A 15,820-nucleotide genomic window follows, 5' to 3' on the forward strand; every position below is an offset into this window, starting at 1 on the left:
GAGGGCGCTGTGGGACGGCCCCCGCCCGGCCCGGCCCCCTGGGACGCAGCCCGGCCGCCCAGCGGGCCCGGCTCTGGGATGCGGGCGGCTGGACAGGGCCGCCGTCTAAAGAGGAAACTCCTAAGGCTGAGGCGGCCCAAAGCGCCGGCTTTCTCCGTGACCACCGCCCGATGGGCGCGCCTTCCTTTAGGCCGAAAGTGCCCCTCGTCCTTGGGCCCGTCTGGACCGGGTCGGACCGAGCCGCCCCCTGTCCGGCACCGGCCGCACTCGTCCTCCCGCCAGCCCTCTCCTCCTCCCACCTCCTGCATTTTTAATGCTGCGAGCGCTCTAAGGGGCCGGGGGAGCACAGCCTGCTGTCCCCAGGCTCGGGCAGTGCCCCGGCCCCGGCGCAGGACGTCTGCTCTGCGGGCAGCCAGGGCTCCACCCGACTCTGGGCTGCCTCCTTCCCCGTCCCGCCCGTCCAGCTGCTGCAGCCGCCTGCTCTCCCGCCGTGGGCAGGACCCGACGGCAGCCGCCAACCCGCCCTCCGCCTCCACGCGGCGCGCTCTCCCCATCCCACTCACTCGGCAGGCGTGCAGGACCCCTCGCCCGCGGCAGCTCCGAGCTCCCTCGCCGCCCTGTCCGAGGGTAGCTGTGTGCCCGGGGACCTGGGCAGGGCTGGGGTGCTCAGGCGGCGGCTGCGCGCAGCAGCAGGCTGGTCTGCAGACCAATCATAAGCCCCGCGAGGTCCCCGAGCTCCCGAGCTGCGCAGGGCGACCGCAGGCCGGGCGGGGCCTTGGAAACCCTGCCCACCCTCCGCCGCCACGGCCCACAGAGCTCCCGGGCGCTGCAAAGCTCCCGACTCAGATGGGCTGGAAGCGGTACACCAGGGGGTACTTCATGCCCCTTCTTGTCCGCTTTTCTCAACACTGCCGGTGCGATGCAGTCCAGATCCTTTTTGTTACACACTGAGAGCAACCCCACCCTACTCTCAGAGTAGAAAGACCACTGTACAAACGATGTTCACTATGTCCTCCCAACTAAGCAAAAGTGGTGTCCTAAAAAAAATATGCAAATATGAGCATGCATGTGGGTGAGAATCAGGCGCTGAGACCCAAGAGCTGAGTGCTTGGTTCTAATTCACAGGGGTGAGGTTAGAGACTCATCCTACAGTCGCCTTCCCAACGTGCCCACTTCCAATGTCGAGTCCTACAACTGAGAGACAAGAAGAGCCAGTCAGGACTGCGGCAAACACAGAACAGACCCTTTTCCCAGCGTAAGAGTGAAAGAAAACACGAACTTTAGGCGGCTGCTGCTTATTTTGCTTTTTGTGCTAGCTTGTCGTTACTGTTTTTTATTGACCTTAAAAAAAAAAACAGGCAGTGCGCACACCAGCCCTTTTATCAACATCATCAGCCAGAAGCAAATGGCTCCTTAATTTGATCAGGACCTCTCATTATCGAATCACTGCCCTGGCCGCAGCTCAGCTGAAAACCAGAGCAGACCATAATCAAGCTGCTCAGGAAGTCGGTGAGTGGTAATTGCTCCCCGAGAGAGCTGATCATCTGAAGGGCCTCTGTGTCCCATGTAGTCCCAGGAAAGGAAGTACGGCTAAGACTATACCTCATCCCGCAGGGAAGCAACAGGCCTGCCTCGGTCCCCTTCACCTCGCACACCCTTCAAATGGCTGTCTCAAGGCGGTTGTGTGTTCTAGCCTTCACAGTGTCTAGTCACCGCACAATTTGGGGTATTTTACAGCAATGGAGTAACTGAATCTAAAAAACGTGGCTTCAAGGTCAGATGCACTCATTTAGAAACACAAGAATCTGAGAAATTTTACATCACTGCCTTTTTCGACTGGCTCACAAAAAGGCACCGTTTTCTGTGTTACGCCATCAGTAAATCCCATGACAGTGTAACACACCAGGCTCAGTCTGATTCATGGTGTTCACGGTGTGGATGCCGTGTTTCTACCCACCATCTCTATCGCAGCCCCCTTCCTGTCTGCAGACGCTCAGCTCACCCTGCTATTTTAAAGTATTTCTTCTTGAATTCAACACTGCTGAATATCAACACTCCTGTCCAGTGACAGGCCAGTGTTTAACGTACAGCTGAGAACCAGAGACAAAAGGGCCCGTCATGACCCATCGTAATCCATTTCCAGTGAGGGCAGAGCTGGAATGGATTGCGACTTGCACGGGCCCTTCCCTTCCGAGTTCCCTCCGAGACCTCCACGGCCGTTTTCAGTCTGCCTCCTTTAACCATCACGCTCCTGTCCCCCCCCCCCCCCCCAGTTAACTACAGTTCAAATGCTTATTTCTCTGTTGGCTAAAATTCAGAAGTGTATAGTAAGACACAAAACAGTGCCTATGCAGACTAGACTTCTTTATCTACGCAGACCCCCTTTTTAGGGGGCTGCTGGTGTAGCAGAGCTGCCTACTCAACTACAAAAAAGTCCAGACGTGAGGTAAACAATCCACCCTCTCCAGGAATAAGTATACCATTCACACACCCTTTCTCAGGAAGGCCACACTCCTTGGAGACAAAGGCTGCTTCAAGTATTAAATGAACGGACACAAAGGCATGTGATATATAATTATCCACACTTTCTATTTGCATACAAGTGAAGCAATTGATGTTTTTAAGTCTTCTGTGGAATGCATTTTCAGGAGCTGGCCTCACTACGCTCTAAGCGGGCAAGTTGAGAGCCATGAGTGAATGTAGACACATGAGACACAACTGAGTGTCTGTTCATAGGACAAAGACCCCAGCCAAGGAGACCTGACCAGACTTGAATTGAATCCCATGAGCCAAAACACTGAGGGGAAAACGCACCTCACTCTCTAGGGCAGCCGAGGCTGACCACTGCCGGACTGGAAGGTATAAACTAATCTCCCTGGGATAACAAGGGCCTGAGAAAGGACTTCTAACCCAGGAATCGTTTTCATTAAGACTATTTCCAAAGACTGAATGCCAAGGCCAAATTAAACCCAGGAAAAGCAAATCTTTTAATTTGTTATTGTTAATCCTCACCTGAGGCCCTGGGGCGCGGGATCAAATCTGCAACCCAGGTGCGTGCCCTTGACCAGGAATCAAACCCTTGACCTTTGGGTGCACGGACAGACGTTCCAACCACTGAACCACACTGGCCAGGGCGCAATGTCCACTTTTATTTTCACTTTCACTGCTTGGTCCCTGCTTGCTTATTTGAAGAACTGGCCCATCTGTGTGGCTGTGTAGATGATCCATCCCCACCATCCTCAGTGTATTTCCAGAGGTCTCTAACGAAGATCCTGAGCTTAGAACATTAAAAACCCGTGTTTCTTGACCCAGGTTGTCTCTTCTGTTCTTGTTTCTTCAAGTTAGGAACACGAAAGAGAGAGCAGGAGGGAGAAAACAGCCTAATTCAAGAGGCTGACCCCAAAGGTGGTTCCGTATTCCTGTGTTGGGTTCCTCGGTGGGGCTGTATTTCCTCCAGCGGCTTCCCCCAAGGGGCGGTTTATTCTGCAGTTTGCCTGTTGTCTGCTCTCAACGCCCTACACAGGCTTTTCCATCAGAGACTCTATCCAAGTGGCCCCGTTCATCAGTTTAGTGGTGGCGATGACATATTCTGTGCCCCCATCTTCCAACTGGGAGAGAAAGCGCAGGGCAGCAACTTCGGCGAAGGTCACACCCCCAAGGAAAAAGATCAGGGTGACTCTGTTTTCCCCGGGTTGACCTAAAATTGAAACATTTCAGAATTAAGAGTTATTATTGCAGTTTCTCTTCCTACCTCTTAAAAAACATCATTTGTAAGGGGGGAAAAAAAGTCAACCATGTCTGGCTCTGACAGTTCATTTGAAACTTAGGCCCATGATTTTGCTCTCAAATATTTTCCTAACTACTGAGATTCTCCACTCTGATCGGAAAGCTGCAACCCCCGAGGGAGTAATGCACTCCCGTGCTTACAGTGTACATTAGCAACCAACAAAAGAGGTGTATTGGACTCTGACGCCCAGGGACTGGACAAATGTATTTCACAAGGCAACTGCATAATACATGAAAACCACACTAATGGCACGTAACGATCTGCAGATCCCGGCCGCAGACTCACGTTTCTTTTGCAGTCCCGTGGGCAATGGCTGCCGTTCTTCAAAGTGGGGCCCTGGGAGAATGCGCAGAACTTCCTCGATGCTCCGCCAGCCAGGCCGGGAAAGCAGCTGGGCCAGCCGCACGCTGAGAGGGGCGTAGCCACTGTACACGTAGGATATGTCTGTGGGGTTCTGTTAAATAGTTAAAGAGAGAAAAAGCCTCTAGGTATAGAGACCAAGAGCCACTGACTGAGGCCTTTTGGGTAACCCGAAACCATATGATTTATCTCTGAAGACAAAAAAACCACCCCCCTGCACCTTCGAAGCCAGAGGTTCACTTTTGATTCACATCTTGAAAAGCGACACGAAGCATCTCCGGGTACTGGAGGTGAAAAATTGTTAGTTTGGCAAGAAACTTCGTGGGGTGGGGGGTGGGGAGTTACCCGGCACCTCTAGCTGAGAAACAATGTGCATAACCTCTGAACCCAGCAATTCTTTTACCATTTATCCTACAGGGGGGCTGGCATGCCAGGGGAGACCAGACCACAGCACGAACAGTAGCTGCAACATGGTCTGTACCAGTTAAAGACCGGGAACAACCTTAATTACTAGCAACAGAAACCCGTCAAGTCATAAAATAAGGTGTATCTGCAAATCCACTATGTAGCAATTAGAGAGAACTTAAAAAAGAGGCAGGTCACAGAAGGCTCTTCAAGAGACAGCTGCACATGGTATAGAATTTGCACGATTTATGAGAAAGTGTTTGTATGTACACAATCTTTCTGCAAGGGTTGAAAGTGGGTTAGGTTTACCAACAGCTGCCTCTGAGGAGAAATTGGGGTTGGATGTGAAAGGGACCTAACTTCACTGTCTGCCTTACTTCTGCAAGAGCTGACTTTTCACCGCACGTGTTGGGCATCTCCCAGGTGCTCTCTGCCCTCCTCCTCAGCACTGAGCCTAGGAGGTAGACCTGAGGCTCTGTACCAATGTGCTCCGTGCTGTTTGGGTTGGGCCCATGGGAGGCACCAGACAAACACGGGAGAGTGGGCAGCAGTCAGGCCAGGGTTTTCTGGCCCTGGCTTCCTGTCTGTGACATGGCTGGAGGCTGGTGGTGTCCCTCGACCAGAGGCCGCTCACCCCTCATCTTGTCAGACGATCTCTCCACTCAGCTCTTCTGCCCAGGTCTGACACAGGTTTCTGGAACAGCTCCATCTCCTTGCCCTCAGGCCTTGCCTGGTAAGGGCTGCCCACTGCACTGCCTCTCACTGCCCCCCTCCCATCTTCATGAAACTCTCCTCAAACTACCCCGTTTTCTGCTGGGATTCTGACAGACATAACACACAAATGCATTACTTTTTCACAAACATCAGAAAATTGTTTTTAGAAAGCAAGGTGGATGCGTGGATCGAGTAGCACCAGTGACTAAGCTAACGTGTGGAGGGCGCCTTACTTGTTCATTGACGTCATCCATCCAGAGGCGCAGAGTTTTCCGGATTGTGGGGTAATTGTTCCTGCCCCCCGTCTGTGGCTTCAGCAGGCCAGCCTTCTCCAGGTTGTGTAAGGTCAAGATGTGCTCGTAGCCGTATGTCTACAAGAAAAGTCGTTTGGCCTGGATGTAAGATCAGGAAAAGGGTTTCTGCGACTTTCAAGAGCACTTCCAATAAATCGATTCTGTTCTCCAAGGCACATCACTGAGGTCCAGGTGATGACCGTCCGTGGGCACAGAGAAAGGACAGCGGCTGAAACCTGCCCCAGAATTGCTTGTCCATCACAATGAACCTACCTCATAATTTCAGAGAGGATTTAACATATTCAGAGTCAACATTTATGGGCCCAACTTAAGTGAGCAGACTTGAGAAGTCTTTTTTAAAAAACTGTTTCCCCCCCACTTGGCAAATTAGTAATTTAAAAATATACCGACCTGGAGAATTTCTCTCTTGTAATAATCCAGAACCTTTTGTTTGAGTCCACTGTTGCACACAGACTGGAGGCAAATGAGTCTTAACACCTTGATCAGTGGATGCTTCTGAGCAATGCAGTCCTCAACGTAACTGTTGACCTGGAAACAAAGTATACACCAGCACCTGGGACCTCGAGGACTTGATATATACTCATTTATTTTTCAAAATTAAAGAGGATATGTAGGAGGATAGCACATTTTCCCCCCACATTTCCTAAAACCCTTCCAGCTCCTGCTACACACACCTATCACCAGGAGCATAAGGCTGGCGAGGACACACTCCTGAATCTAGATGCCTGTCTGGACTCATCTGTCTCTTATTTTCATAAATTGAACATTTTAAAATTCACTAATAGAAGTGAATATGTAAGGAAATTACATGACCATTTCTCTCTGAAAGCCAGTATCTTAATTTATCTCTTACAGTCCTTAAAGCTCTTTGATTTCGGGGGCTGGGTCTCGCCTCTCTGGCTGTCACAAGAAGTGCCCTCTACAGAGAGAGGTTAAATACCTGTTACCTGATAAAACTTACATTTTCACATTTTGCATTGGCCCTTAAACATATTTAAGCAAGACACTGGAGTCAAAGCCGTTGCTTGTCTAGCTATAATCTCATGTCTGATACATTATCTGGTAGACAGTTTCACTGTTTACCTACCTTATCGGTGTCTATTCCAGACATAAACTCCTGCTCCACTGTCAACTTATCAAAGAAGTCTTCAGAAGCTAAAATGTAATCAGGAAATTTACAGCTTAGAAATTAAACAAATGTCCATCTATTTGAATAACGTGCTTTTATGGATTAAGAAACAAGACACAACAAAAAGCAGCAAGCGACAGGCTGAAAACGTGACCTGGCGAGAACCTTCTAAAAGCAGGGAAACCCCACGACCCGTGCCCCCAGTTACATCTAGATAGTTGACCCCGTACCCCTTTGCTGTCCTCAAAACTCAAATACAGATCTCAAAAATTCTGCCTTAGTCCCAGTGAGAGCTAACTTCCCCATAGTGTTTCATCACCAGATTCAGCCCAGTTTCAGCTGATTTCTATCCAACACTGTGCTAAATTTAAGATTCAAAGTGTACTTCATAACACAGGGCTCCAACCAACCCCCGAGGCAGCGCTTACAGCCTGTGTTTTAATGAATAAACCAGAGACTGGCAGGTACCGAGGAGCCCAGGTGAGCCTCATCACAGCACCGGTACTCACTAGTGACGTCTTTGATTAACTCCGCGATTGACGTGTGGTTGGCCAGCGAGCCTCTGGCGGCCTGCATGTGGGGCAGCTGGGAGACGAACTGCTTGATCTCCCCCACTGTCTTGGCGTTGTGCCTTTCCTGAGGCGGGCAGAGTCAACGGGAAGGGGATGCTCACTGTTACAGCTCAGAGGATGTTTAGTTTAATTTAATGGGACAGGGAGACTGGGATTCAAATGAATCGGGATCAGGCCGAACCCAGCTCCACCGTCACAGAGCAAACTAAAAAGGTAAGTTCACTGGTGCTTCTGCAGAGGGCAAAGGGGCCGGCTTATGCTGTGAACAGTGTTTTGTGGGCATCTGAGTATTTGTGGGGGACAGTACTGGGTAAACCACAAATGTTTAGGAGGAAAACACTATGTTAAGAGGGGAACATAAACAGCAGAAAGTTCCCTCTGTAATGGGAAGAAAACGCCATCCTTCCTACTGAGCCTCAACCTTGAGTACTGTCCGTGAACAAAGTGAACCTCATTTAGTGATGAGAAAATATTTTTTCGCAAAATTGAATCATTTAAACCAAAAGTAACTTCAGAAATGTGAAAATCAGTTAGTAGGCATAATTCCTAAGAAAGGTGAAATCTGGAAATATTCAGTGGAAAATCAGTTTTCAAAAGGTCTCCAAATTCATGTTTCTAAAGCCCAAGTATTCCGTCTACCATCCTACTGATTTCCCACATTTCAAAGTCAAGCTTCATGGGAATGAAGCGGAGAGTGGGCAGGAGGCGGCGGGAGGGCGATAATGAAGCCGCCAGTTAAGAAGCTCCGGCCCCCGGGACTTCACTCTCATTATCACCCGGCACATCCGCAGGTGCCTCTGCCGCCGGCATGTTGGCCAAACTTGGAGTTTTCCCCTCAGACTGAAAGTTCTATCAGAGGATCTTTTATTTATAGTACAGCCGCCTTCCTCTAAGCAAGGCAGGGAACAATGAAAAAGGAGGGAAAAGAAATGTTTATGACAAAAGCTTGTAAGCTGCAAACCTGCCCCTAAACCCCCCAAAAAAGGGAGAGAAAAACTTAACAAAATACCTTTTCTCATGGGCCTGGGTAAAGTTTAAAAGAAACCTGGGTCCTCTGATGGTAGCGTCTGTGGCTTCTGAGGATGAGGGAGACGCCGCCACCTGACGCTCTCCCGGTCTGCAGCTCCCACCCTCTTTGTGCTGGGCAGCCCAGCCTGCGACAAGAGCGGCGGGCGATGACGCCCTGCTCACCTCGAACGCGGCCGAGATCACCTTGGCCTTCTTGCTAAGCACAGAGCCCACGGCGTTGAAGTTCTTGTCCCGGATCTCGGCGTATAGCTCCTCCGCTGAGTTCAGCTGAAGCTTCTTGGCTTCCGTGGGAAGGTCCTTACCGCCCTCGCCCTGTTTCTTGGGCGCAAATTTCTCTGGAGGTAATTTCACGTAACCTGGGCAACACGGAAGGGAACGAGCGCCGGTGTGCGTCTCCTGGGAGGACCACGCAGGCGCCCAGGCACGGGGAGGCTCTTTCCCACAGCCTCCTGCACAACTGCCGGCCACGGGATCTGCGTTCTCCAAACTGCAGTGCCACCCGGATTTAACCCCCGGCCTCTGCTCACAGGGGACAAGCACAGTCCTCACTACACATCCGGCCAGCCCTCGTGTGACCAACAGACACAATATTTTTATATTTTTAAATATTCTCTTATTTATATGCAAAGACACAATATTTTTATATTTTTAAATATTCTCTTATTTATATGCAAAGAAAGTACCTTCAAAAAAACGAGCTGGATATTTTTGTCAGATGACCTCTTGGTAAAAATAGATGGCACTTTACTCACTGTTCTGAATGCCATAAATTTCATCGATGAGTCCTTCATACGTAAGCTGAGTGGCAAGGGGAGTCAACAAGTCCACGTTTCGATCGAGCAGCAAGAGATTATCGAAGACGGGAAAGACAGAGTTCTGGCTTCCTGTGAATTCTCTCTTCATCCTGATCATCATGTTGGCCACTTGCTGGAAACAAAACATTGCATCAGGTGGGACCCTCCCAGGGACGAGCAGATTTTAAAATCTGGCTAAAAACAATCAGAAAAGTAAAAAAAGATAAAAACTGTGGAATAGTGAAATTGATGAGAAATGGGCAGCTATAGAAAAGCATTTGCTGTTGGCCACCGGTTCCAACACTTACACTGTGCCCAGTGGCAGCCACTATTTCTCAGTGAGGCACAAAATCAGGGACAGTCTGTGTTATTCCTGGTAGTTCTGTCCTATAAAGTCACCGTGAGCAGGAATTAGGGAACACTGAGCCCCCGCTCCGAGCGGAAACCCAGGGTGAGGTTCCTGGGAGCTTCGGGTCACATTTTTGTCAATCAGGCAACATATAACCTTGTTTGATATGTTTCTGTTTAAAGACACTGTTTCATCTATACGGTTGACTCACTAACAGTGGACTCATGGCCAACAGCACCGGCACTCGTGCCTGAATGAAGCTAATCTAACACACGTGCTTCCTTCCTGCACTCAGAGACACTGGACAGCACTTCACTATGCGTGAGGACTGTTTTAACAGCAAAATCACCAACAAAAAGCACAGGAATGCAAACAATGTGACATCAAGCAGTGCGTGGCCCCGTTTAGTGGAGAAGGGATTCTGTTCACAGTGGGAGCTGAAAGGAGGGCAGAGCAGAGCCTTGTCCGACCTCAGCTGCCAACATGAGCACTGGGCAACTGGAATTTTTTGCTGCTTTGAGCAAGTCCACAACATGCTATCGATTTTGGGGTTATGAGTAAGTTTTAGTAAGTAGACAAATTCTCAAATAAAAAGGATTCACAGAACTTGCTTGTAAATGCCTTCCCGCTCCCTGATTTTTGGGTGCCAAGCGGGCCCCTTCCTTCACCACCAGAGAGCCGCCGTTTCTCACCCGGGCGCACTCCCCCTTCCCGAAGATTTGGGGGATCGTCCCGTACAGAGCCTGCAGGGTCATCAGCCCCTTGGCCGCGTGGTAGAGGCTGGTCTGGTCACTCTCCAGGTAGCACTCCTGCGGGGAGGAAGGGAAGGTCACTGTCAGGCCAGGTCACCTGGGTGCCCGCCGCTGTCTGGCACTGGGGTTTGGCAGTGAGTGAGACTGTTTCCCCTTTGCCGGGGAAGCAGGGGATGGGACCCAAGTCCCTTTATGAAGCTGCTGGGGACTTGTTTGGCATCTAGGCCATGAGGACACCAGCTCAGGTCTCAGGGGTACAACTGTGGAAGCAGTTCTCCTGGGGCAGAACCTCCTGAAGGAAAGTGTTCACCAGGCATGCCCACTCTTAGTTTACCAGCTCTTGAATAAATTACTGATTAATAAGGACTTACACGGGTTCTCCCATTTGCTGTGGTCAATGTAAACTTTGGTAGAACATTTTGGGAGGGCCATATGCTAATACCCACAAATGCATGTATTCTTTGACCTCCCAAAGTCCCAGATGACCACACAACAGAATACTTTGCAGTTTTTACAAACATTTTTACAAAAATGATTATTTACATTGATATCCCAACTCCATTCTGCACGTGCGAAATTCCAGGTGGTATCTCAAGCCATGAGGATCTTTTGGGAGGGTCAAATGCTAATGCCCATTAACATTTAAATACACATATTTTTTTGACCTTGCAAAGTTATCTTTTCAACTTGTTTTTACAAAGCAGATAGGTTTTATATATACTGATTTTTTTAATATACAAACAAATTAAGGTCATACTATATTTAGCACTGCTATTGAGCATTGAACTGGGCAGAGTTCTCATTCCCACATTTTGCACAATGATGGATGATCATGACCACATCCTAAAGCACGGGAAGATCCAGAGTGCCTCCTGATGCCAAGAGATGCTAAATTATGCTCACTGTTTAAAAATCACATAGATAAGTAAAATGGAGCTCCATCAGAAATCAGGGTTGAATTTAACATTAGGTAGAACCTAATGTAAACCTTAGCTTTACCATCCAGGCAAAAATGCTTGGTTTCTAAACAGAATCCTTAGTGAACACACAAAGCCCAGGGCTCACGGTTCTCAGCAGAAAATAATTCTGCCCTTGTTTGCAAATCCCTAATTAAATAAATAGGAACTCTTGCCTCTGGACGGGCTTTGTCATGCCAGGACCCGTTTTCCTGAGCTGCTGCCAATTCTCATTAATTACACAGATGTGGATTAATTGTGTGAGTATACGGTGACAGATCCTTGATAGAGCGGACACAGCAAAATGTTAATCCCAGAACCTAGGTGATGGGCACTCCCTGTACAATTCTTACAACTTTTCTGTATGAAATTTCTTAGAAAAAATGTTGAGGAGCCCTGGCCTGTGTGGTTCAGTGGTTAGAGCGTCGGCCTGAGCACCAAAGGGTCTCAGGTTTGATTCACAGTCACAGGCATGTACCTGGGTGGTAGGTTGTATCACCCCTACCCCCACGGGGCACATGTGTCTCTCATTGATGTTTCTTTCGCTCTCAACGTGTCTCTCACACTGTTTCTCTTCCTCTCTACCCACCCCTTGCCCTCCCTCCATCCATTCCACTCAAAAAATCAAAGGAAAAAATATCCTCAGGTGAGGATCAACAAAAAACAAACAAATGAAAAAACCACTCTTACTTTGAAGGCACCCTCCGACTCCATGGATAAGAGATCCCCGTCAAAGGGAATGAGGTCCAGGCTGTACTCCTCCCGGTGGATAAAGGAGCCCAAAACACCCAGATCCTTCAACCGCTGCTCGCACAATAAGCTACGACGTGGCACAAACAAAATGTGGAAATCTCTTACTGGGCCACGTCTGTCCTCACTGCAAATGAAGTAACGTTTGTTAGCTTATGAGCTCTTTAGGGGCACAGGCTATTTTGTTCATGTTACTCCCCGATACACAGCAGGCACTAAATAAATGCTGGCTAGATAAATACAGCAAAACTGACTCTCAGATCCAAACTGCTACAGCTGCTCATTCCCTTCTCCTTGACAGGAAAGCAGCATTGATTCACAGCCAAGACTTTGTAATGCACTTTTCAGCTTCCTCTTAAACTATTTATGGGGTTTAAGGCTCTCAGGTTTATTGAAATAGGATATTTGTGTCTTCCTGAAAACAAATGGCTCCTGTGACCAAACCAATGCAGCGGTCCGGAGTCTTACATTAAAATGAAAGGTCATTCTTGGCCCCTACCTCTACTCTCCTGAACGGTGAGCTTCCCAAAAATAGCCCATTAGCTTTTAAGGTTTTAGGGGCCACAACTGTTCTGGAGTGCAGACTGGGCGGGGACAACTTGCTCTATAGATGCTGCATTAAATTTTAATCAGCTCTTATTCCGCTTATGGGGTTCAACCACACTATATTCAGTATATTGAAAAATACCCATTACAGGTTTCTTTCTTTTGTTCCTTTGAATTAGGGTCCCTTGTACTGATACAGGTCCAAATATTCAGCTGTGCTAAAAGAGTGGGGTTTTACGATGATCCCTCCAAACTGTTTGAACAACTTTACAAGTTTCCCACCCGCCTCTTATCCTTCATGCCCGACCGTTTTCCAAAAGACCCCCTCCCAATGCACTGCTGAGGGAATGGGGTTGCAATGAGCTCGGTACATTACGACCTGCAGGACCAGCCTCTTCTGGACCAAACATGAGGCCCTGAGAAAAATACCTGAGCACATTTTCAGCAATTATATCCATCAATTCTAGCCTGGGTCGGACAAAAAAAATAATATTCTTGACATCAGCTGCTGGCAAACGACTTCCTTTAAGGGTGAACATTTTCTCCACTTCATGTTCCTAGGAAAACACACACACAAAAGGTTAACCAAAAAAACCAGTCTTTACCTGTCATATCCAGATTCAGACATCTTACACTCCCAGGCAAATGCACTTAGTACTTAATTATGCATATTTAGATTTGCCAAAGCCAGGTGTATAAAGCCCCAAGCTGCAGGATGAAGTCTCTGCTATCGCCTCTGAATTCAAATGACTCTCCCCTGATTATCTATCAAAGGCACCAGGTAATGGCCCTGTAACACAATGCTAGTAATTTCCCTAGAATTAGAATCAGTATAGCAGCATAGACCAAAGGACCACTGTATACAAAATGTTAGCCACGAATTAGTATCAGTGTTTACATGAGACCAAACAGCTTTAGAAGCCAATTACTCAGGAGAAAATGTAAAACCCTATTATTATTTCAAAAACTCTTAATTATTAACCGCTGAACAAAACCTGAATAGCTCATTTACCTTCAGTAGTGAATACTGTGCAATCAGGCCAAATGGTCCTGTGAGGTACTCGTCCCAAACTATTGCCTGTAAGAGGGGAGATACAGTCTCTTGTTATGGTTACTATCAGGAATCTCAACAATATCAACAGAAAATAGCAGTCACACATAGTAGGACTCTCTGCTTCAAACTCTGAATTAACAAAAATTTTAAGAGACTCTGACCACGCACATGTCCTTCGGTTTAAAGAAAAACAGCCAGGGCCCTAGCCGTTTTGGCTCAGTGTTTAGAGCATCGGCCTGCAGGCTGAAGGGTCCTGGGTTCAATTCCAGACAAGGGGATGATTCCAGACTTCAGTTGCAGGCTCGATCCCTGGCCCAGGTCTGTATGTGTGCGGGAGGAGCCAATCGATGTCTCTGTCTCTCACATCGGTGTTTCTCTCTCTCTCTCTTCCTTCCATCCTCTCTGAAAAAGCAACGGAAAAAAATATCCTTGGGTGAGGATTGGGAAAAAAAAGAGAGAAAAACAGCAAGGGATGCTACTGGTCACGGTAAACTCAAGACTTCACCACCGTCCTCAAAAGAAAGAAGGAACTGGAGTTTGTTGTGTGTCTGTGTCATGGTACTATTGGATTAAACCATATGGAAACTGCCAATGGCAATAGTTCAACCTAGTATTTTATTTTATATATAAGCATCATATAACCCAATTACATAACATGAAAACCTCTAATGTAGGTACTACAAATCTTATTTTGACAGAAGATATTTTAAAAGGCTCAGAAAATTTGAGCCACAGAGACCTTGGACCTCACATATCTTATAAGGTAGGCAGGACTCCCAACTTTGGACTTAACCCCACAGGATCCTTGCTCTGGACACCTAGGAGAGTTTCCACTGCTAAACTCCAGGGGTATTTCTTCTTTTCTTTTCTTTTTTTAAATCTATCTTTATTGATTTCAGAGAGAGGGAGGAAGAGGGAGAGAGAGAGTTGAAATATCAATGATGAGAGTCATGGATCGGCTGCCGCGTGCACCATCCAGAGCAGGAATTGAGCCGGTAACCCCGGCATGTGCCCTGATGGGAGAACTGACCTGAGATCTTCTGGATCCTAGGTTGATGCTCGACCACTGAGCCACGCCGTGCTGGGCTTTCTTTTTGTTTTAACTTAAATTTTTATTGTGATAACTGTCGATAACATTCTGTATTATTATTTTTAATTTATCTTTATTGTTGAGATGTATTGTTTTAAGAAACAATACAGAGAGATCCCTTGTACACTTTACCCAGATTCCCAATGGTAACATTTTGCAAAACGATAGTAAACTATTGCAGCCAGGATGTTAGGTGGATCCAATCCACGATCTGACCCAGGCTCCAGCATCATTTCTGGAGCTTGAACTGGGCACCTGGGACCCAGCCTGCTCCCCTCTCTCAGTGCCTAGCGCCCGCTCTGCCTCTTGGGTTTCTATTCTTTCTCAGCCTGATTCCTGAGTGTCCTCGGTTCTCCTTTTCTGTTCAGCGTTTTACTGCCAGCTATTCAGCCGGGGCTGATAGCCCTCAGGGGAGGGGTAGCAGAAACCCCGTCAAGTCCCCGGCCTACGCTTTCCGACTCCTTCCGAGCTGGGCGCCGGTGGTTACCATCTAGCAGGAGAAACCACCTTACTTTACAGGAGGGTCACGTTCACACCTCAAGTGACTGCGGCTTCTCTCGCAGTCCGTGTGGGCGGCAGGCGACAAGGTGCCGGTGCTTCAGGGGCTTTGCCAAATTAGGATTTGTAACGACACTGCGACCTTTGTCACGCAGGACACCCTCGCCCGTCCCGACCCGTCCCGGGGTCCCCGGGCCTGCGCGACCCCCGCCATACGCGGGTCCGCAGGGGCTGAGACACCAGGGGGGCTGGACTCCGCCGCCACGAAGCAACGCGAGGCCGCGCGGGGTCCCGGCGGGCCCCGCTCCCGCCCGCTCGCCGCCGGGGAAGCTCCAGGGGCCTCGGGCCGCCGTCGCCCCCGCGCGGCCTCACCTTGCTCCCCGCGCACTTGTCCAGGAACTCGCGCAGCTCCCGGCGCACCGCCTCGCGCAGCACGTTCAGGTTCACGCGCCCGTAGGACAGGTGCGCCGCCATCTTACCCCGCCGCCCTCCTTTTCGCCCCCGAATCCAACCAAACGCGTCCTCCCGGCCCCCTCGGCGAGAGCCGCAATGGTGGTCACGTGGCCGCCCGTTCACGTGACCGCGGCCCCCGGCAGCACGCAAACCCGGAAGCCCGAGTCGGCCGGCGCCCGCGGCTCCCCCGGGCCCTAGCGCCGCCCCGCTGCTCCGCCGCCGCCGACTCCCGAGGCGCGGGCGCCGGGGCCTGAGCTTCGAAGGCGGA

General features: G+C 49.2%; 1 protein-coding gene across 2 annotated transcripts; it reads right to left on the reverse strand.

Moving 5' to 3' along the window:
• Nucleotides 1-1,885: 1,885 nt before the first annotated feature.
• Nucleotides 1,886-15,589, reverse strand: VPS33A (VPS33A core subunit of CORVET and HOPS complexes). 2 transcript variants are annotated; one of them, XM_087828829.1, is made up of 13 exons: nucleotides 15,472-15,589; nucleotides 13,470-13,535; nucleotides 12,887-13,014; nucleotides 11,852-12,038; nucleotides 10,146-10,262; nucleotides 9,063-9,237; nucleotides 8,473-8,666; nucleotides 7,219-7,345; nucleotides 6,668-6,735; nucleotides 5,971-6,108; nucleotides 5,500-5,637; nucleotides 4,073-4,241; nucleotides 1,886-3,697 (listed from the first exon to the last, which is right to left on the reverse strand). In XM_087828829.1, the coding sequence occupies exons 1-13, from the start codon at nucleotides 15,571-15,573 to the stop codon at nucleotides 3,516-3,518; spliced, it is 1,791 nt and encodes a 596-aa protein (XP_087684955.1). In that variant the 5' UTR covers nucleotides 15,574-15,589; the 3' UTR covers nucleotides 1,886-3,515. The 2 variants fall into 2 exon arrangements, with proteins under 2 accessions (XP_087684955.1, XP_016074527.2); XM_016219041.2 differs by lacking the exon at nucleotides 15,472-15,589 and adding an exon at nucleotides 13,673-13,885 and having other exon boundaries at nucleotides 1,888-3,697.
• Between the last annotated feature and the right edge of the window lie 231 nt (nucleotides 15,590-15,820).

Source organism: Miniopterus natalensis, chromosome 20 (genome assembly GCF_054644295.1).
Source record: "Miniopterus natalensis isolate mMinNat1 chromosome 20, mMinNat1.hap1, whole genome shotgun sequence".
In the NCBI taxonomy this organism is placed as follows: Eukaryota; Metazoa; Chordata; class Mammalia; order Chiroptera; family Miniopteridae; genus Miniopterus; species Miniopterus natalensis.